The following is a 20,205-nucleotide window of genomic DNA, read 5'->3' on the forward strand; positions in this document are numbered from 1 at the left end:
TTCTCAGTGGAATTATTTCTAAGCCTAATTTTAATCTGAGCTGAGTTAGGGACAGTCTGAATTACTTAACGCTGAGACACATAGTGCCCTCGTTAGTCTTTTTAAACAAAGCCATTTTGAGGGGCTGGGCTTATCGTCTGAGAGCAGATTTTAACGACACTGAAATTCCTTTCTGAAAATTAATTATAATCCAAGTCTTCCACAGCCAATCTTACTGGGGCCTCGTAGGCCTCTCAGGGGGGCGTAAGCCCTGAGGGGGACAGTCTGACAGCAGGGACTCAGGGACACGGCACGGTGGCACGAAGCAGTCTGCTCGGGGCGGGCCATGTGCCACGCGGGCCGGGGCGCCACAGCCTGTGCCCACAGGAAGCAGGCGGACGGAGCAGCCTCTCGCGTGGCCTCTGCTCACCTGCCAGGCGGCTGTTTACGAGGTTATGCTTCTTCCAAAGCCAGAGAATTGCCTGGTCTGCGGTTTTCACAGAATCCATGGATTCTTTGGCCATTTCCTCAAAATGCTCGCCGCACTCCTTGCACCCAAAGAAGGTGCCGACGTACCTCCGGATGGTATGCAGCACTGCCTGGGGGTCGCCTTCAAAACCTGCGGAGAGCACGCCACGGGGTGGGGCGGGGCCCGGGGCCAGAACGGGCCGGGTGCCTGTGCGTCTGCAGACACAGGAGGGGGCGGCGGGAGCCCAGCGACACACGGCCCCCGGGGCACGAGCGGCACCACCCGCCAGGCTCTGCCTTCACAGCCCCGAGAGCCCGGGCGCAACATTTCCTGCCTCACGAGCAACCCCAAAGGCTGCTGCTGGGTTCGTGGTGGTTTTGCTTTGAAATCCCGAATGTGAACACAGCCTTAGCGTGTGCGCCCGCGCGTGCTGCCAGCCCAGGCTGGTCTTCCCCGGGTGGCACGGGCACGGCCGGGCGGCGGGGGCCACACGCCCCCTGCAGGAGGCTGCGGCTCTCCGAGGGGCACGCCCCAGCGCCCCCCAGCCCGTGGACAGCCCCGCATGGAAACACAGGCTGACGGGCAGGAGCCGGTGAACACGCTGTGTGTTTCAGGAAGCCGCAGCCAGCACGCACTCACGCGGGACCCTGAGAAAACCGCGGGGCAGCCTGGGGCTGGGCCCAGCAGCCTCCTCACCACTACCACGGGGAGGGACGGCTGGGAGCACAAGGAACAGACCTGCGGGTCACAGATGAGGCGTCAGCAGTAAAGACACTAAAGCAGCAAAATAACTGGGAAAAGAAAAAGAAGACGTGCTCTGAGACTGAGCGTGTCAGCCGAGGGCGGGCCCTGAGGGCGGTCTGCGTCACAGGACGGGCCCTGCAGTGGTGGCTCTGCTGACCACAGCAATGCGACAGGCCCGCCTGCCCGAGGGGGACGTCGCCTCACCAGTCACTAACCCTGGTGCTCTCGTTTCCTCCCCTCGGAGCAAGTGCGAGCTGAGCTGCGCTGACTTCCGGGCTGAGCATTTCTAGGCCAGCCTGGCAGCACCCCGTGCGCCCGGCTTCAGGCACGCGCTCAGGCTGGGTCTTGCCCTGTGGCCCCCCGCTGGGGGCCGGCAGCCCCTGGCCGACATCTGCCACGCACCCCTGCATAATCCTCCTTTTCTCTTCCCCAGCAAAGCGCCGCACACGCAGACCTCCCTAATCTTTAAAGTGGACAAGAAGCACAAAGCTACCTGTGGGATTAGAGGCCGCATAGGCTTTTAGTCCCTGGGGTTTAAACGCGCACTAAGGAGAGGAAAACCTCCCAAGACATAATCCACATCTCCGTCTGACCCACTTCTGCGCAGGAGACGCTCCAGTGTCGCCGCGGTTCAGGCCGCCGCAGGGCGAGATGTGGCATCTGTGCACCCGTCTGTGCCGCCCTCCCGACACAGCCTGGTTCCGCACCGTCCTGTGTGTCCTGTGTCCTGTGTGTCCTGGGGACGGCCCAGCCTGCTGCCTCATGCACACCCCCCTCCAGGGCAGGGCCCAGGAACACGAGGCCACACAGCCGTGGCCCTGGACGCAGAGTGGGGCAGTCGGCTCACGGGCCGCGCTCCCATCTGACGTCTCCGTGTCCAGGCACGCCGAGGCTTCTCCTGGACACACGCTGCGCTTCCTTCTGTTGGACTCTTCCGAGTCTGCAGCCTGAAAACCCACCTCCGTCCCCACGACACCCCGGGGAAGGAGGACTCCAGCGTCCCTGAGGAGAGCAGGGGTGGGAAAGATGTCCACCTCCTCCGCCCCCACGACACCCCTGGGAAGGAGGACTCCAGCGTCCCTGAGGAGAGCGGGGGTGGGAAAGATGTCCAAAGATGGCCACACAGCCCTCTGCTCGGGACTCCGCGTCCCCACCTCGTGCCTGGGTGGACGGGGCCGAGCTGGCCAGCAGGATGGGGCGGGAAGGGTGCCGTGGGCCCCTGGCTGAGGCCCCGAGAGCTTCTTCCTAAGTGTGGTGAGGACCAGGCTGGACAGCAGGACTTGGACCTTCTGAGTCCAGACCAACTGGCCACGCCGCCGGGTGAGCACCTGTGGGTCCAACCAAACAGCCACCCAAACTGCCAGGCCCAGAGCCTCAAGCAGTGGTTTCCAGCCAGGCCTCTGGGTCGGTCTGCTACGCAGAAGGTCCTTGTACAGCCTTTCACGACTTTACTGGAAGCACACTGGCCTGTGAGAGCCCAGTCTCCAGTTCTGACTCGGGCACCAGTGGGCACAGCGGGTACAAAAGTGACAGCGAGAAACACACAGCTGCCCACGCTGCACAGCCCGCTAGACCAGGGAGCGTCCACGCAGGAGTCCAGAGTGGGCAGAAACCGGCACGGTTCTCGGTGTCTTAGAGGACACCAAATGTGGCAACTCTGAGTGGGCTGTTTTCTGGTGCCGGATCATCCAACGTGACTCAAAGTCTGGCAGCTCTTGCTCTGGTGGCACATGGCCCGTGAGACGGCCCTGGGGTCCCGCTCCCCTGGGAGAGGCTGGGCCCCTGGCTGACCCCTGACAGTGCGGGATGTCACACGAGAAGGGTCTCTCTCGCCGGCACTCTGACGAGGTGGGTGCTGTGACGGGAGCTGCTGATGGCGAGGAGGCCTGGTGAGGGGCGGCCGGCGAGGACAAGACTCCAGCCGCCACCCAAGGGTGAGCAGGGGGGACGGTCCCCTCTTGGTCGTGCCTCTGGGTGCGACCCCCTCCCTGAGCAGAGACCCTCTCAGCCACAGCAGGTCCTGACCCCAGACACCGTGAGACAACAAGGTGCAGTGTTTCCAACTGCTGAGTCTTAGGGTAACTTGTTACACAGCAAGAGACACACACACACCTTTCCACAGACGTTCACGTATTCTCGTCTATTTAAAGCGAAAGCGGAAGTGTCTGTGCTGTAGCCGGTCCTGAGCACATGCTCCCCCTGCCCAGCCCCTGCGGTCAGCCAGGCCCGTGCTGCACGGGAAGAGGTGGGAGCGTGGCTCTGGCCTCGGGGCCGTGTGGGGCAGCAGGGGACCCCCGGGCGACCCGATGACACGCTGCCTCACCCCACGGAGCACCCCTCCCAGCACAGTGCGTCCTCGGCCGCGCGCTCACCTGTGTCCGCCAGCGCGTGTGGGCAGCAGGGGACCCCCGGGCGACCCGATGACACGCTGCCTCACCCCACGGAGCACCCTCCCAGCCCAGTGCGTCCTCGGCCGCGCTCACCTGTGTCCGCCAGCGCGTGTGGGGCAGCAGGGGACCCCCGGGCGACCCGATGACACGCTGCCTCACCCCGCGGAGCACCCCTCCCAGCACCCCTCCCAGCCCAGTGCGTCCTCGGCCGCGCTCACCTGTGTCCGCCAGCGCGTCTGGGCAGCAGGGGACCCCCGGGCGCCTGATGACACGCTGCCTCACCCCTCCCAGCACCCCTCCCAGCACAGTGCGTCCTCGGCCGCGCTCACCTGTGTCCGCCAGCGCGTCTGGGCAGCAGGGGACCCCCGGGCGCCTGATGACACGCTGCCTCACCCCTCCCAGCACCCCTCCCAGCACAGTGCGTCCTCGGCCGCGCTCACCTGTGTCCGCCAGCGCCTCTGGGCAGCAGGGGACCCCCGGGCGACCCGATGACACGCTGCCTCACCCCTCCCAGCACCCCTCCCAGCACAGTGCGTCCTCGGCCGCGCTCACCTGTGTCCGCCAGCGCCTCTGGGCAGCAGGGGACCCCCGGGCGACCCGATGACACGCTGCCTCACCCCACGGAGCCCCCTCCCAGCACCCCTCCCAGTGCGTCCTCGGCCGCGCTCACCTGTGTCCGCCAGCGCGCCGGGACGGGCCGCGGCCTGCACGGTCAGGGTGTGGAACAGCGTCCAGAGGGAGCAGGGGTAGCCCCGCAGCCCCGCCCGGCTCCCCTGGCAGCCGACCCACAGCACGCGGTCAGGGAGGGCCACGCCCGAGATCTGGGGGGGAGGGAGGGGAAGAGGGGACTGAGCCGCCCGACGGAGAAGTGGCCGGCACACGGCTAAGTGAGACTAAGTCCAACAACAAGCTGACCCCCCGCCCCCGCCCTGGTCAGCAGAAAAATGAAGAAAGAAAACGGTGACTGTCCTCTGACTGGTGGTGACACACGGGCACACTACTGAGACTCTGGCCTGTGGAGGCGCAGTGGGTAAAGCGTCGACCTGGAACACAGGTCGCTGGTTCAAAACCCTGGGCTTGCCTGGTCATTGAAGCTTCTCACTGCCCCCTTCTCTCTCTCCTCTCTCTAAAAAATAATAAATTAATTTAAAAAAAAAATTAAAATCTAAAACAAAGAAGGAAACTCTGAGGCCTCCAGACAGGCTCAGGCAGGGAGGGGCATGCTGGCCACGCCCTGGCCGACGCCCAGGACCTGAGGAGGGGCATGCTGGCCACGCCCCAGCCGACGCCCACGGCCTGAGGAGGGGCATGCTGGCCACGCCCCGGCCGACGCCCAGGACCTGAGGAGGGGCATGCTGGCCACGCCCCGCTGACGCCCACGGCCTGAGGAGGGGCATGCTGGCCACGCCCCGGCCAACACCACGGCCTAAGGAGGGCGCGGGTCTGCTCCCTGTGGGCACCCGGCTACATTGCAGGCAGCTCCCCAAGCTTGCACACTCTAAGCACATCATTTTTATTTGTTATTAGGTGTAAAATTCAGAGTTCACTCAAAATATAAATTAAAAATAAAGAGAGAAGCCCTGGAGCCCAGTGCGCAGGGCGGGCCCTGAGGACTCAGGGAGGCGGCAGCCCAGGGCCAGAGGACAGGGTCCAGTTGTCATGGACACAGGACAGTGAAAACCACGGAGGGCCAGGGGGACACCCAGGTGGGGGTGTGTGAGTGCCCACGTGCAGGCCAGGGACAGAGGGCACTGGCCGCAGCAGCCCGGGGCTCACCCGCATCTTGTTGTTGACCAGGTCCAGGACCGCGTTGTAGGGGATCCTGTCCAGCGGGAGGCTGGCCAGCCACTCCTGCAGCAGCTCCAGCAGCTTCCTGACCGGCGGCCGGCCGGGGAACAGCTGGCGAGGAAGAGGAAGGACCCACACTGAGAGACTGGAACCAGCGGGCAGTGCCACTTGGACTTCTGGGCCAAAGCGGGCTGCCCGCTGGTTCACTGGGTGTCAGCACACAGGCCGTGCGCCTCCCTGGCCTGCAGAGCACGGAGCCCAGCGGCCACACTGCGGCCACAGCACAGGAGACGTGCAGAAGGAACGCGCGAGAGGGCTCTGAAGACCTGAGCTCACCCGCTGCCCTATCTGGTGGCCACTCGGTCTCTGCTGTGCAGCAGCAGGAGCAATAGGCCCTGTCCCAGGCCCGCTGTGACCCCAGGTGGGGTCAGGCCCAGGCTGGGCTGTCCCAGAGGTCAGGGCGCGGAAGGGCCCCGGCCGGGTCCAGACAGGCCTGCTGGGGCCAAGAGCACAAGGCTCAGCGCTGTCCCAGGAGCTGCCCACTTTCCACGGCTTTGCCCGCCACACTGTTCTGGGCCAAGAAAACGACTGAGCCAAGGGTCCAGCCCAGAGCTGAGAGCTCCTGGCAGGAGTGAAGCTCGCGCTGACACACGAGCCCCCACCGCTGCACCTCCTGCTGAAGGCGCAGGGGCAGCCGTGCACCGGCCCCGCCCACAGCAAACCCGAGGACGGACACGGGGTGGCACCTGCACCCTCCCTGAGGGCGCTGCCCACCACTCCCTCGTCCCCCAACGCCCGTTACCATCGGGCCAGTGGCTCCAGCCACACCAGTGGGTCACAGTGTTTCTACCTCATGCACCTCCGACCCGGGAAAGTGCCCTCAGACCAGCCGCGTGCAGCCTCTGGACAGACCTGTGCCCACCCAGCACCTCACGCCTGGTGTCCACCCGGGAGAGCAGAGGCTCCGAGAGCCACGGCCCCAGCGCTCAGCGCAGGGTCAGGGCAGGGTCAGCACAGGGTCAGCGCAGGGTCAGGGCAGGGTCAGGGCAGGGTCAGCGCAGGGTCAGCGCAGGATCAGGGCAGGGTCAGCGCAGGGTCAGGGCAGGGTCAGGGCAGGGTCAGCGCAGGGTCAGGGCAGGGTCAGCGCAGGGTCAGGGCAGGGTCAGGGCAGGGTCAGCGCAGGATCAGGGCAGGGTCAGCGCAGGGTCAGGGCAGGGTCAGGGCAGGGTCAGCGCAGGATCAGGGCAGGGTCAGCGCAGGGTCAGGGCAGGGTCAGCGCAGGGTCAGCGCAGGATCAGGGCAGGGTCAGCGCAGGGTCAGGGCAGGGTCAGGGCAGGGTCAGGGCAGGGTCAGCGCAGGGTCAGGGCAGGGTCAGGGCAGGGTCAGCGCAGGGTCAGCGCAGGGTCAGGGCAGGGTCAGGGCAGGGTCAGCGCAGGGTCAGGGGCACATCCGGCCCCACTCCCCAGGGACTGCAGGCCAGGCCCCCCCCAGAGCCGACCCCACACACCTTGGCGACGACGGTGACGAAGTCCCTGAGCGTCTTCAGCTCGGCCCCGGCCAGGGCCCTGTGGGCGGCCAGCTCCACACGCAGCAGGTGGTGCAGCCCCGACTCCAGGTCCGCTGTGTACAGGTTAGACCTGGGCCGGACGTCGTGAAGCCAGGTGAGGACGGCCCTCTCTTGGCGTGAACTCCCCGCGGCCCAAGGAGACATCACTAGCTTGACAGCCCACAGCAGCGCAGGGCCTCCCAGGGGCTCCGGGCTGCGGCCCTCCCACCCGCCTGAGCCCACTCGCTCCCCAGGGCCTCCCAGGGGCTCCGGGCCGCAGCCCTCCCACCCGCCTGAGCCCACTCGCTCCCCAGGGCCTCGCAGGGGCTCCGGGCCGCGGCCCTCCCACCCGCCTGAGCCCACTCGCTCCCCAGGGCCTCCCAGGGGCTCCGGGCCGCGGCCCTCCCACCCGCCTGAGCCCACTCGCTCCCCAGGGCCTCCCAGGGGCTCCGGGCCGCGGCCCTCCCACCCGCCTGAGCCCACTCGCTCCCCAGGGCCTCCCAGGGGCTCCGGGCCGCGGCCCTCCCACCCGCCTGAACCCACTCACTCCCCGGGCAGCTCACGTCCAAAAGGAACACGTGCCTGTCGAAGTCTCTCCACACCACGACTTCAGGGACTTCTTCTCTGTCTGTCTTTTCAGCCGGTGAGAGCAGTTTCTTCCTCACGTCCGACAACGACTTCAAATATGAGGAAAAAAACGACCGGAGAGGCTTTGCGCTGCGAGAGGCGAGAGGGCGGGTGTGGGCTGAGCTGGAGCCCCCCGTGTGTGTCCCCAGGCCGAGACTAGGCCCCTCCGTGGGGGAGAAGCCCACCTGAGAACTGCTGCGTAGATGCAGACTGAAGGCCCAGGTCTCCGGGCCGAGGGCACAGGCTTCAGGGCGTAACCGACCCTCCCACCTACAACCTTTCCCAGCTTTCTCCAAGTTCAGTGGGGCCCCCAGTGCAGAGCTGAGCAGATTCTCAGGGTTTCTGTGGGTCTCAGCAGGGAGAGCGGACCGCGGTGGACGGGAGCCTGGAGCCCACCGGCGTCCACACTCATCTGGACAAGGGGGACACGCTCCCACCCCACCTCCCACAGATGCAGGCCACGTCTGGCCCCGAGTGAGCTCCCACCCTGCAGAGGGCCCAGCCGCCACCACAAACAGTCCTGAGTCAAACTACACTCACGTGTTAATTAGCCCATGGGATCCATTTGGGTAAATCAAGTAACAGGAAGGAACAGAAGAAACACCCAGTTTCTCCAGAAAGGCATGGTCCGCGTCCAGCACTCTCTTCACCACAATGTTCTCGTAAGGAATCAGGTCCAAGATCACCTGGGACAGGGAGACTGCGTCACCTCCCCTGGACAGGAGGGGCCTGCTTACACACACCAGAGACAGCGTCACAGGAACACCCCTGTCTTCTCGGTAACCAGACCACCACTTACATCGGAGGGAGCCGGGCAGAAATGACAATCTGTTTTTGAACCTCACGGATGGCCAGGGAACCCGTGCTGCCCTGTCTGAGCCAGCACGCTCTCCGTGAAACTACCTTCATCAAACAGGTACGTCCCCCACCGCGAGCACGTGGGCCACAACCAGCCTCGAGCTTTCCCCGACGCACGTGGCCGCGCACCCCACAGAAGGTCACCAGCACGCCCGGACGGCACCGCGGCCCTGGTCCCTGCCTGCACCCCAGAGCTCAGAGCTAAGAACCGAGTCCAGGCGGAGGTGGGGGCGAGGGCATGGGAGACACCTGGCCCACGAGGGCCTGAGGGACTCCTGCCGTCCTCCCCGGCCCTCACTGAGATGCCCAAGGCAGAGCTCCAGACCACACACAGTGACGGGAGAAACCTGCCCCGTGGAGACGGGTTCTACAGACCTGGGACTTGGCAAGAAGAGTTGAGTTCAGAACAAGCAAGAAAAATAAAAAATAAGAAAACAAACCTCCAAAAACTTGACCACAGCGCATGAGGGTCCCTGCCCTGTGAGCACCACGGCCCACGGGGGACAAGGGTGCCCCTGCGACCCGCTCCTGTCCTGCCCTCGGACACGCGCCCTCCACTGCCCACAGGGGACAAGGCTGCCCCTGCAACCCGCTCCTGTCCTGCCCTCGGACACGCCCCTCCACTGCCCACGGGGGACAAGGCTGCCCCTGCGACCCGCTCCTGTCCTGCCCTCGGACACGCGCCCTCCACTGCCCACAGGGGACAAGGCTGCCCCTGCAACCCGCTCCTGTCCTGCCCTCGGACACGCCCCTCCACTGCCCACGGGGGACAAGGCTGCCCCTGCGACCCGCTCCTGTCCTGCCCTCGGACACGCGCCCTCCACTGCCCACAGGGGACAAGGCTGCCCCTGCAACCCGCTCCTGTCCTGCCCTCGGACACGCCCCTCCACTGCCCACGGGGGACAAGGCTGCCCCTGCGACCCGCTCCTGTCCTGCCCTCGGACACGCGCCCTCCACTGCCCACAGGGGACAAGGCTGCCCCTGCAACCCGCTCCTGTCCTGCCCTCGGACACGCCCCTCCACTGCCCACGGGGGACAAGGCTGCCCCTGCGACCCGCTCCTGTCCTGCCCTCGGACACGCCCCTCCACTGCCCACAGGGGACAAGGCTGCCCGTGACCCACTCCTGTCCTGCCCTCGGACACGCCCCTCCACTGCCCACGGGGGACAAGGCTGCCCGTGACCCACTCCTGTCCTGCCCTCGGACACGCCCCTCCACTGCCCACGGGGGACAAGGCTGCCCCTGCGACCCGCTCCTGTCCTGCCCTCGGACACGCGCCCTCCACTGCCTCCTCCACACACCAGCCCACGCACTGGGCAGCCAGACCGCAGCCGCGCCCCCGCCAGGGGTCCAGTCCCCACCCGCGCTGAGCCCACTGTACGCCGGGGCCGGGTGGGGTCCGGACGGGGCGCAGACACCGTACCTCACGTCCCACATATGAGCCGTTGCTCTCAAACAGAACAGCAATGTAGCGGCCGTCGCGGTTGTCAATGAGAGAAAGGACATCGCTGGGCCTTTTAAGAGAAAGAGCAGGCTTTCAGAGCTTCCGGGAGCGGTGAGCTGGCATCAGATGCCAGGTCCATTCCCCTTAGAGCATGTCTCCGTCCTGCAGAATTAATGCTAGGCGCCATGTGACACCACTTTTTTTTTTTTACACCCAGAAGTACGCACCGAATGGGGTCCAGAGCTGGGCAGGCAGGAGGTCTGTCAGCGTCCGTGTGGTTCTGCAGGAAGTCGATCATGGCCTGCCTCACCGTCTGCAGCTCCCTGTCGGGCCCTGGGGGAAGCAAGCGAGCCTGCCGCACCCGCCCCAGCCCCCAGCAGGGCGCCGACCGGGAGCAGGGGGCAGACGGGGCGCCGACCGGGAGCAGGGGGCAGACGGGGCGCCGACCGGGAGCAGGGGGCAGACGGGGCACCGACCGGGAGCAGGGGGCAGACGGGGCGCCGACCGGGAGCAGGGGGCAGACGGGGCGCCGACCGGGGGCAGACGGGGCGCCGACCGGGAGCAGGGGGCAGACGGGGCGCCGACCGGGAGCAGGGGGCAGACGGGGCGCCGACCGGGAGCAGACGGGGCAGACGGGGCGCCGACCGGGAGCAGGGGGCAGACGGGGCGCCGACTGGGAGCACGGGGCAGACGGGGCGCCGACTGGGAGCAGGGGGCAGACGGGGCGCCGACCGGGAGCACGGGGCAGACGGGGCGCCGACCGGGAGCAGGGGGCAGACGGGGCGCCGACCGGGAGCAGGGGGCAGACGGGGCGAGCCACAGGATGACGCTGCACGGGGAGGTGACGAGCGTGAGAGCTGACGGCCAAGAGGGGGCGCCCGCACACCACACAGTGGCCTCTGCTGGGAACTCGGTCACTCTGGCCCGATCTGGGTGCTGGCACGGGGTGTGGTTCATTCTAAACACTCAGCAGAAGCGCACTCGTCCAGCAGTTTTTCAGTCGCGGAAAGTACACCTTCCGGCTGGAACCCTGCACGTGGGACCTGCTGCAGGGCAGGTCTGGGGGCCGGGGGCCGTGCACAGCCCCACCCGTGAGGGTCCCGGCCCCTCAAGCCACTCTCACTTTGATGGGTTCTGAGGCAACTAAGAGTAAGAGACATAGCTTATGTCCTTACCTTTGAAGTTCTCTCCGGTTGTAAAGTCCTTCGTAAATGCTTTAAAATACTAAGAGAAAAAGAGAACGAGTAAGAAGCAGCCCAGCCTGCTGTCTGTGTCACTGTCTCCAAGACAGGCTCCCGCCGGCTGCCAGCTTCCTCCAGAACGCGGCCTCGAGCCCCGAGGACCCAGCGCGGAGCCCGAGGTCTGGGTCTCTGTGGGGAAAGGGTTTTCTGCCAGATTTACGGAAGGTGGGTGGGACCCATCAGAACTTTATTTATGTCTTTTGACCCAACAGGGCTAGAAGCCTTAAGACAGCGCCTCCTCCAGCCTGGTGTTAAACGGGCCCCTAATGGTGTCACTCTGACAACACAAAGGACTCCAGGGAGGGTGACAGGCAAGAACGAGCATCTCTGAGCAGAAGAAAGGATTTTCTATATCATTAAGAACATTTTTCATGAAAAAAGCACGTTAAAGACAGTTACAAATGGAGTCAAGCGTTGCCAACACTCACAACTGAAAACAGCTCAGCATCAGGAGTGTCCAGAGGGCTCTGGAAACCGGTCAGAACCGGACAGGCGACCCGAGCAGACGCGTCACAGGGGGCATGACACGGCCACACACACAGATGGGTCGCTGTCCCTGGTCAGCAGGACATGCTGGTGCAGCCACCCCCAGGCCTGTGCCGAGGGACTCTTGCCCACACAAGAGGGGACACGTGTGCGTGTCTTCCCAGCAGCTGAAGCCTGAACAGCCAAGCGGCAGTGGTGGAGGGGACGGTGACACAGGCCACCACCACAGTGCAGGTGACTCGGGGGGGGGGGGCAGAGCTTCCAGCCGCACTGCGCATGTGCACAGCAGGAGCACGTGGAGCAGGCACACTTAGACAAGAGCCAGAGGCACGCCATGGGCTCGAGCACGCCCCGGGCTGGGGGAGGCTGTGGGTGAGGTGCAGGGAGCCAGCAGGCGGAGGGGGCTCGGGTGCAGCCTCACAGAGCGCAGGGGCTCAGGCTGAGAGGGCGCTCGGAGCTGCCTTGGCGCTGCCTCTCCCGGAGCCGTGACTCTCACGATGGCTCGTGTGCGGGCGGGCGCCGGTGTGACTGCACGTGCACAGCCCATGTGCACAGCTCTCCACCTTGCAATCACTGACCCTCTAGTGGGCGAGATGGGTACAAACCTGCCTGGGTCCCGTGTGCCGTGCCTGGGTGGCCAGGCTGGGCACTGTCTCAGGGGGTCCTGTGGACACCCAGACAGATCAGCACACGTGGTGCACGGAGGGCCGCACACACGGGCCCCACGTGGCAGTGGGCGAGGCCCCCGGCGGACAGACCGCAGACCCGGCCTCTGGCAGCAGTCCTGACCGCCCTGACCCACAGGGTGTGCAGACACCCCCCCACAGCGACCGTCTCACCCCACAGGGCGGAACGAGAGAGAGAGAGAGAGAGAGAGGACCCCCTACACACAGGAGGAGCAGCTGGGGGCACTCACCCGGAAGCTGGGGTAGAAGTGGATGTTGTAGGTCTGGCACACCTCGTGGTTCTTCTCCTCCGCGCAGTCCAGGGCGGCAACGCGGATGGCGGCGGCCCAGTCTGAAGAGCAGGGGCGAGACCGTCAGGGCTGAGAGTCCCTCCCCCACGGTGCGGCTGCGTCCACCACTGGTGACAACGGCCAACGGGGACTCGCTGAGCTGCCCTCGCTCTCCGCCTCCCTCTGGGGGTGGCCTGCTCGGTGACGGGGGCGTGGACGGGGCGGCTAACACACGAGTCCTCTCAGCCCCAGCTGGGCTGAGCGTCCCCGTGCGCCCACCGGAATGAGTCAACGCCTGGCGTGTGGCTTCCAGCTCTCTCCCAGGACACCTCCCACAAACGCATGAACACGCCACTGTTCTCGGGAGCACAACAGGAGCAGTTCTAATACATCCTTATGTCTTCTGTCCTTCACGTCTTTACCATGGAAATTCCCAACATCTGAGTGAAACGGAGACACCAGCGTCCACAGGGATCTGCTCGGGGCCCCTTGCCCGTCCTGATGCCTGCCCACTTCCGGCCCCCTGACGGTGTCCAGGGCTCCCCGTCTAAAGGACAAGGCTCGCCGCCCAGACTCACAACCCGTCACCCCATCAAGTCGTCAAACACGCGTTCCAACAGCAACAAGATTCAAGCCAGGATTCAGAGCTCCCTGACTCATTTCTGCTTAAATTGTTTGTTTGAATCGGGTCCCAGCTGCGTCTGGTTCTTTCGGGGAGGTGACTCCCGATGGTGTCTGTGCTCCCACCAGGTGTGGGCGCCACCTGCCCTCCTTCCTCACCCCCCGGCATGCGTTAGTTCACAAGGGCCGCAGCTGCCGGGCACCTCGCTCCTCCCCGCCTCAGTGCCCCTCACTGCCCCGCGGAAGCTTCTGTGCAGGGGGCCTGCCCGTGGCCGCCTGGGGAGCGCGTGCCTGCTCCGCCCGTGGTCACCAGGCCCAGAGGGACTGTGCCCAACCTCCTCCAGAGGCACCTCGGGCAGTTTCCCTTTGAAAGGTTTGTTCCCCTTCTCCAGGAAGTGAAGACTCACGACCCTGCAATGACCCCTTCCTGACCGCTTCCTGGCTCCCTGCCCTGCAGGCGGACAGCCCAAGGACACAGGACCCACCGGAGTGGGCGCTGCAGAAGCAGGACGCAGCAGAGCACACAGGGGCACCCAGGCCCCAGAGGACTACCGAGGGCAGTCTGGCCTGGGGGGGCGGCCGCCCGGGGCCAGTGGGGACTCCTGAGGGTCTCACGGCTGCCTGTTCCTGCACACGCACTGGTCTAAAAACCAGGGATGTGGCTCAAGTCAGGCAGAGAGCATTTCCCCTGAGTTCTGCTAGGATCTAAACCTCCGGAGGTTACAGGAAAGGGACCTGCAGGCGGAGAGGAGCCTCCGGCCCGTCCACGAGACCAGCTCCCTAACTGCTGCTCTCCACCTGCTGTACCGCGTCTGTCTATACACACCTCCCTCTTCTGTGACCACATAAAAATATAACCACTATTAGCGCACTGCAAAGGGTCTGGTAAGGACACCAGACCCCCATTTCCCACAATCAGTGACCGGGCGTCAGGAGCTTCGGCGAAACCAATCCACATCCACGACCACTGTAAACGGCTGGAGAGCAGTGTCCCAGCCTGACTCAGGCACATCCGCTGGAGGCTCACGTGACACAGGCCCCCAGAGCCCAGGTAACGCTCCCTCACAGACCACGTGGCAGACGGCACTTCCTGCAGCACCGCCGGACGCTGGCCTGTCCAAGCCTGTGGCCTCCGCACTTCACCCCACTCCCCTCACAGCCCGTCCACGCTGGCCACTTCTCCCAGCCAGAACACACGGCGTCACCGTTCATTGGGAATTTCCGTGACACATGTTCACGTCACGCTTAAAGAGAAAAAGCACCTTGCACCCAGAGAGCTCAGACGTGAGGAGATGGAGAACAGCTCCTGGCACACACGGCGCGGCAACGCCAGGCCGCTCCCGGGGACGCATGCCGCACCGTGGGGCCGGCGCTGCTTGCTGTCTCGGGTCCGTCTCAGTGAGGAAACACTACGCAGACAACGAAGGCCAGCACAGTCCCCCCCGGGTGCACGTGGAGACCGTGTCCCATGCGTGTGTGCACGTCTCCCCCGGGTGCACGTGGAGACTGTGTCCCATGCGTGCGTGCACGTCTCCCCCGGGGTGCATGAGGAGACCGTGTCCCATGCGTGTGTGCACGTCTCCCCCGGGTGCACGTGGAGACTGTGTCCCATGCGTGCGTGCACGTCTCCCCCGGGGTGCATGAGGAGACCGTGTCCCATGCGTGCGTGCACACTCTCCCCCCGGGTGCATGAGGAGACTGTGTCCCATGCGTGCGTGCACGTCTCCCCCGGGTGCATGAGGAGACCGTGTCCCATGCGTGCGTGCACGTCTCCCCCGGGTGCATGCGGAGACAGTGTCCCATGCGTGCGTGCACACTCTTCCCCGGGTGCATGAGGAGACCGTGTCCCATGCGTGCGTGCACGTCTTCCCCGGGTGCATGAGGAGACCGTGTCCCATGCGTGCGTGCACGTCTCCCCCGGGTGCACGAGGAGACCGTGTCCCATGCGTGCGTGCACGTCTCCCCCGGGTGCATGAGGAGACCGTGTCCCATGCGTGCGTGCATGTGCCCATGCCTCCCACTTCTCAGTATCGCCTCCATGGAGTCCCAGCGTAAGAAGACTCGAACGGCCCGGCGAAGTGCACGCCCAGCGCTGGGGGTGAAATGCAGACAAACTCTGACCACGGCCAGAGCAATGACGGCTGCCCCAGTGCCCCGAGCCTAACACAGCTCGTGCCTGGTGGAAACGGCGGCCCTGTAGTCACCAAGTCCGTCCCCGGTGTAGGAAAGCGAGCCAGAGCAGGAGGCCCCAGCACAGCTGGCCTGCAGGCCTGGGTCAGTGCCCGGCTCTGGGCACACACCACACCCTGCGTGCGAAGACCCCACATCTCCCTAACGTGAACACTGAGACCACCGCCCTCCGGCTCGGAGATTTCAGATGACCTGGTCACAGTTCGCACAGAGCAGCGACCTCCTCACTCGTCCAGACCCCAGCACAGGGTGGGGTGGAGGGCTGCTGACCCATGATCCATCACTTGTGAATCCTGGACCACGCCCCATGCCCCACCCCAGCCAGACCACGTGTGTCACCCACTACCGTCCCAGGCATCCCTCCCAAAATGCCACCAAAAGGACTCCTTTCCACCCTGTGCCCCCCACCTCCAGAAGTGGGGCCCCAGCTTCCCTCCCGGGGGGAACCTGCCCAGAGGGTTCAGCCGCCTTCCCCTCTCTGGGGGGCAGGTGCACAGTCTGGCCGCGGCCCCTCTGCGGGGTTCTTAGCCTCGAGCTCCACGACTGCCCAGCCCTGGAAGGAGGCACAGGGCTGGGGCTTAACCACAACTAAGGACCTATTCTCCCGCACGTGTGCCAACCACAGCGTTCCCGCAGAGCAGAGCGCCCACTCCGACCCCTCTGAGGTGAGGCTGGGTGGACGCGCCAGCGTGCGGGTCCACGCACTATCCACCCCATGCCCAAGCAGGGCACGATTCTCACAAGCCACAGCCTGGCTCGGACCACGCAACCCGCACACATGCCACAAACGGCTGGCAGACCAGCTGTGGTGGGAGGATCCGTGCCGTGGTCAGCACGGCCCAGCTGAGCCCCCCTGGCGGGACACCGAAGCCTCTCACCGCGCCCCACCTGTGCCCTGATGGCGTCAGGCCCTCAGCTCTCCTCGGAGCGGCTGGAAACCAGGTCACAGGACTCCCTGTTTTTCTGAGATGGGGGTATGGGGGTGGCGCAAAGCATCAACTCACTGCCCCCTTTAGCTGTGTACTCACTGATCGGTTCTTGGACACATACAACCAGGGGTTGACCCTGCAACCTTGGTGTGCCAGGACACTCTGGCCACTGAGCCACCGGTCAGGGCCAGGCCGCCCTCCTCAGCCTGCTCTTCCTCCTTGCTGTTCAAGAACAAGAAGTCCAGCTACTGGCCTGTGAGCCTGAAGCTGCCGCTCTCAGCTGCTGCCTGGCCCATCAGAACCCCCAGGAGTCCCCCCGGCCCCTCAGTCCTGCTGGGCCTCTCGGGCCTTTGCACGTGCCGCCCCCACGGTGTCCCTCAGGCGGCTGCTTTGCCTTATCTCCGTGACCTCACTGCCACCCGTCGGCGGCCTTCCTCCGGAGCCCTGTGTGCCCCCCACCTGCTTACTTCCCAGGACTTATCACCGGCAGTCGACCAACCTATCCCCCCGTGTCTGCTCACCACCTGGTCCTCCCCCGGGCCACAGCTCCGCTTGGGCACGCCGCTGGACACTGCCTTCAGCACCTGCTGCAACGCGTCCGGCAAGGGCGCACTCGGGACACGGACTGTGGATCAAGGGCAGATGTCTGACCTGCTCTTGCAGGCAGCTCACCGGAGCACGCCAGCAGGGACAGGGCAGTGTGCAGGTGCGGCTGCCTGGCTCCTGGGACGCCCGAGAGCCCACAGGGCCGCCTGTGACTGCTACACCACATCCACGCGTCCCCCGGAGCTGGGCTGCCACCCTGGTGGAGGGCACGCGGACACTCACCAGGCCTTTGTCGTCTGTGAAAGGCGGCCGTCTGTGCGAGGCCACCAGACACAGACAGGGAGGACTTCAGCTGCAGTCACTCAGTGTCTGGACAGATGGACGGCATTCAGGGAGCACAAAAGAGAGACATCCTCTAGTCCCAAATAAAACACAAGCCCTTTCAAAGGTCTGCTTCAGGGCACTGCTCATTCAGCTTGGGCCCTCCCTCCTCCTGCCTGTCCCACCATCTGGGTCCCTCCACACAAAGGAGACAACCACTCTGAACTGGAAGCAAGTCTGCTGTCACGGGTGTGTGCCAGCCGGGAGGTCCGAGGCTGCCCGCTGGGGGGGGCAGAGTGTGTGCCAGCCGAGAGGTCCGAGGCTGCCTGCTGGGGGCGCCCGCAGGGTGTGTGCCAGCCGGGAGGTCCGAGGCTGCCCGCTGGGGGCGCCCGCAGGGTGTGCGCCAGCCGGGAGGTCCGAGGCTGCCTGCTGGGGGCGCCCGCAGGGTGTGTGCCAGCCGGGAGGTCCGAGGCTGCCCGCTGGGGGCGCCCGCAGGGTGTGTGCCAGCCGGGTCTGAGGCTGCCCGCTGGGGGCGCCCGCAGGGTGTGCGCCAGCCGGGAGGTCCGAGGCTGCCCGCTGGGGGCGCCCGCAGGGTGTGTGCCAGCCGGGAGGTCCGAGGCTGCCCGCTGGGGGCGCCCGCAGGGTGTGCGCCAGCCGGGAGGTCCGAGGCTGCCCGCTGGGGGCATCCACAAGGTGTGCGCCAGCCGGGGGCACCTGCAGGCAGTGGCCACAGCCTTCACCTCATTTCCGCTTGCAAGCCTATTTTTTAGTAACACAGGCTTAAAAAAAACACTTGTGAAATAATTAAGCTTCCAAATACAGTAGACTAAAATTTATTTCAAGTTTACTTGCTGTTGGGCAAACAAGTTTGCAACACGTTTAGGTCTGCGCGCTTGTACCGGGGCAGCGCCATGCGTGCACAGCCTGTGGAAGGCTGCGGTGCCTGCTCTGAGGGCGCAGACTGCAAACTGTGGACTGCCTTCCTGCTGGGAGGGGTGACTGCTTGCTGTTATTTGCTGGAGAAGGGGTATTTCCACCAGGCCTGTTTCACTGGACAGTAGAGGGGGGGGGAGCTGAGGGGTTCAGGAGCCCTGAGATTTTGGCCCGGCCTGTTTGGCTGGGGAGTGCTGAGGCTGGTGGGGGCCTGTGAGTTCTGGTGGGTCCAGAGGGGGTCGGGACCAGAGAGAGAGGGAAGCGGTCTTCCCTGCCTGCTTGCTTGTCGGCCATAACGAGACTTAATCAACGGAATGGCCCACCACTTCCTGGCTCCACAGTTCCTTTACCGTCTGACCGACTCTGATGAGAGCCCGCACGGCCACGGCCACGGCCACGGCCACTGGCCTCACACTCGCCAAATAACCACAGCGCTTAACCCAGTGGGTCTCAAACCTTCTGAAGTCGGGGTGCACTTAAAATCCTACAAATAACTGTAGGCGCACTATATACAAATTTCTGAGAAATATGTTATAATAATTAAGTCAAATATTAAAGAAAAAAATATAAAGTCCAAGCATGCTTTTATGGTAATTAAATAAAATAAATATGACAAAATTAAATTTATTCTGACATTAAAAAACATTTTTGTTACATTTTTTGTTATACTTTTTGAATTTGTAAAAAAGCGGTTAAAAAAGAAAAAAAAACGACAAAAACGTTATCTTTTTATATATATAGATACATTCTTAGTAAGATTTAGAAGTCGGCAGGTCCCAGCGTGAAAGTGTTAAGTTTTTTCATTCTTGTGTTTATGAGAAACGTGAGCCTGATGTGTCCTGGCGATTTCTTCAATGTTTGGGCATATATTTGAAAGGCAGACTCTCATTTCCTCGTCAATACATTGAAGAATTACTCTCTTTTTACTCTTAATTGTGTTGAGGGTAGAAAATCCTAACTCACATAAATAGGATGTTGAAAATTGTAGTAAAATGTTCAAAGCGCTTTTAGATATTGCCATATATTCTTCTTTTATAGAAATCCAAAAGGCTTCAAGAGATAATTCCTATGTTTAATCATCAATCCACTGTCAGTGGATATAGCTGCCAGTTCTTCTTCTTCTGTCAACGTTAAACCAAAATCACTTGAAGCTTCCATGAATGGGTTTCTAATCCAGTCGTATTGTTCAGTGCTAAGTGATGGGAAATGCTATAAATTAAACTCTGCCCATCAGCCTCCAAGTCCTATTTTATTTACACTTAACGTTTGCTCACTTCCAGAATCAGATTCTTCACTATCATGCTTCTTTTTGAGATATCTACCCATTTCATTTGGGTATATTTATCTAAAAATAACATAATGATGTGTTATTAATAAACATAATAACAATGTGTTAACAAAAAGCAGTATTTCCATAATGAAATAGTATAACAGAGTAACTATATTTATTTTTATATCTGGGCACATACTGCAAACCAGCACAGCTAGTAATTCCAGGTCCCGAGTGGGAATGGTGCAGAATTAAGAAAATACAGGGTCGGCAGGGCCCCGTAATTGCTGCTGGCAAGAACAAAGCGTGCCCAAAAACCACATCTTGCTTTATTTATAGGCTAAAGTGAGGCCATTAGCAAATTAATGGTCTCTGATCACGTTTCCAAGGCAACCCAAGAATTTTACCTAGTGCAGAAAACCCCCACCATACATATCATCTTAACTTTACACCAAACAAAGGATAGAAGAAACTTGCCTCCAGTCTTCCGGGGAACATGGGGGGTAGTGTAAACAATCCAGCACCACAGCTTAACAGCCTTTTGCAACCTAATCAGGCAAGTGAGGTGGGGGGTTGGGCAGACTGTCAGCTTACAGCCAATTCCCCACACCTCTGTCCCCCAAGAATCTAAACTCCAAAATCCCTGTTGGTTTTTTGGTCCCCAACAGGCACATATTTCTCTGGAATACCATAGGGCGCACCAGTGCACCCTGGCGCACACTGTGAGAATCACTGATTAACCTAACAGGATAAAACCTTTACTCATCGCATTCTAATGAAAAAGTCTGTAAAGTCTGAGTTACCGTCAAACACCAATTAGTCCCAGAATGACAGCACAGCTCAGTTAACCTCCCAGCTTCAAAAGGCCG

The 20,205-nt window shown here is 62.9% G+C and overlaps 1 protein-coding gene across 1 annotated transcript in view; it reads right to left on the reverse strand.

Moving 5' to 3' along the window:
- Window positions 1–20,205, reverse strand: part of QSOX2 (quiescin sulfhydryl oxidase 2) — a 29,322-nt gene that overhangs the window by 3,612 nt on the left and 5,505 nt on the right. The window contains exons 2-11 of the mRNA XM_066366686.1: window positions 12,488–12,588; window positions 11,020–11,068; window positions 10,072–10,177; window positions 9,824–9,914; window positions 8,084–8,229; window positions 7,499–7,633; window positions 6,878–7,007; window positions 5,359–5,481; window positions 4,253–4,403; window positions 410–598 (exon numbers count right to left, since the gene is read on the reverse strand). Of these exons, the coding sequence (XP_066222783.1) occupies window positions 410–598; window positions 4,253–4,403; window positions 5,359–5,481; window positions 6,878–7,007; window positions 7,499–7,633; window positions 8,084–8,229; window positions 9,824–9,914; window positions 10,072–10,177; window positions 11,020–11,068; window positions 12,488–12,588 (1,221 nt within the window). The remainder of the gene's footprint in view (window positions 1–409; window positions 599–4,252; window positions 4,404–5,358; window positions 5,482–6,877; window positions 7,008–7,498; window positions 7,634–8,083; window positions 8,230–9,823; window positions 9,915–10,071; window positions 10,178–11,019; window positions 11,069–12,487; window positions 12,589–20,205) is intronic.

The sequence above is a fragment of the Saccopteryx leptura genome, chromosome 2, assembly GCF_036850995.1.
Source record: "Saccopteryx leptura isolate mSacLep1 chromosome 2, mSacLep1_pri_phased_curated, whole genome shotgun sequence".
Lineage (NCBI taxonomy): Eukaryota > Metazoa > Chordata > Mammalia > Chiroptera > Emballonuridae > Saccopteryx > Saccopteryx leptura.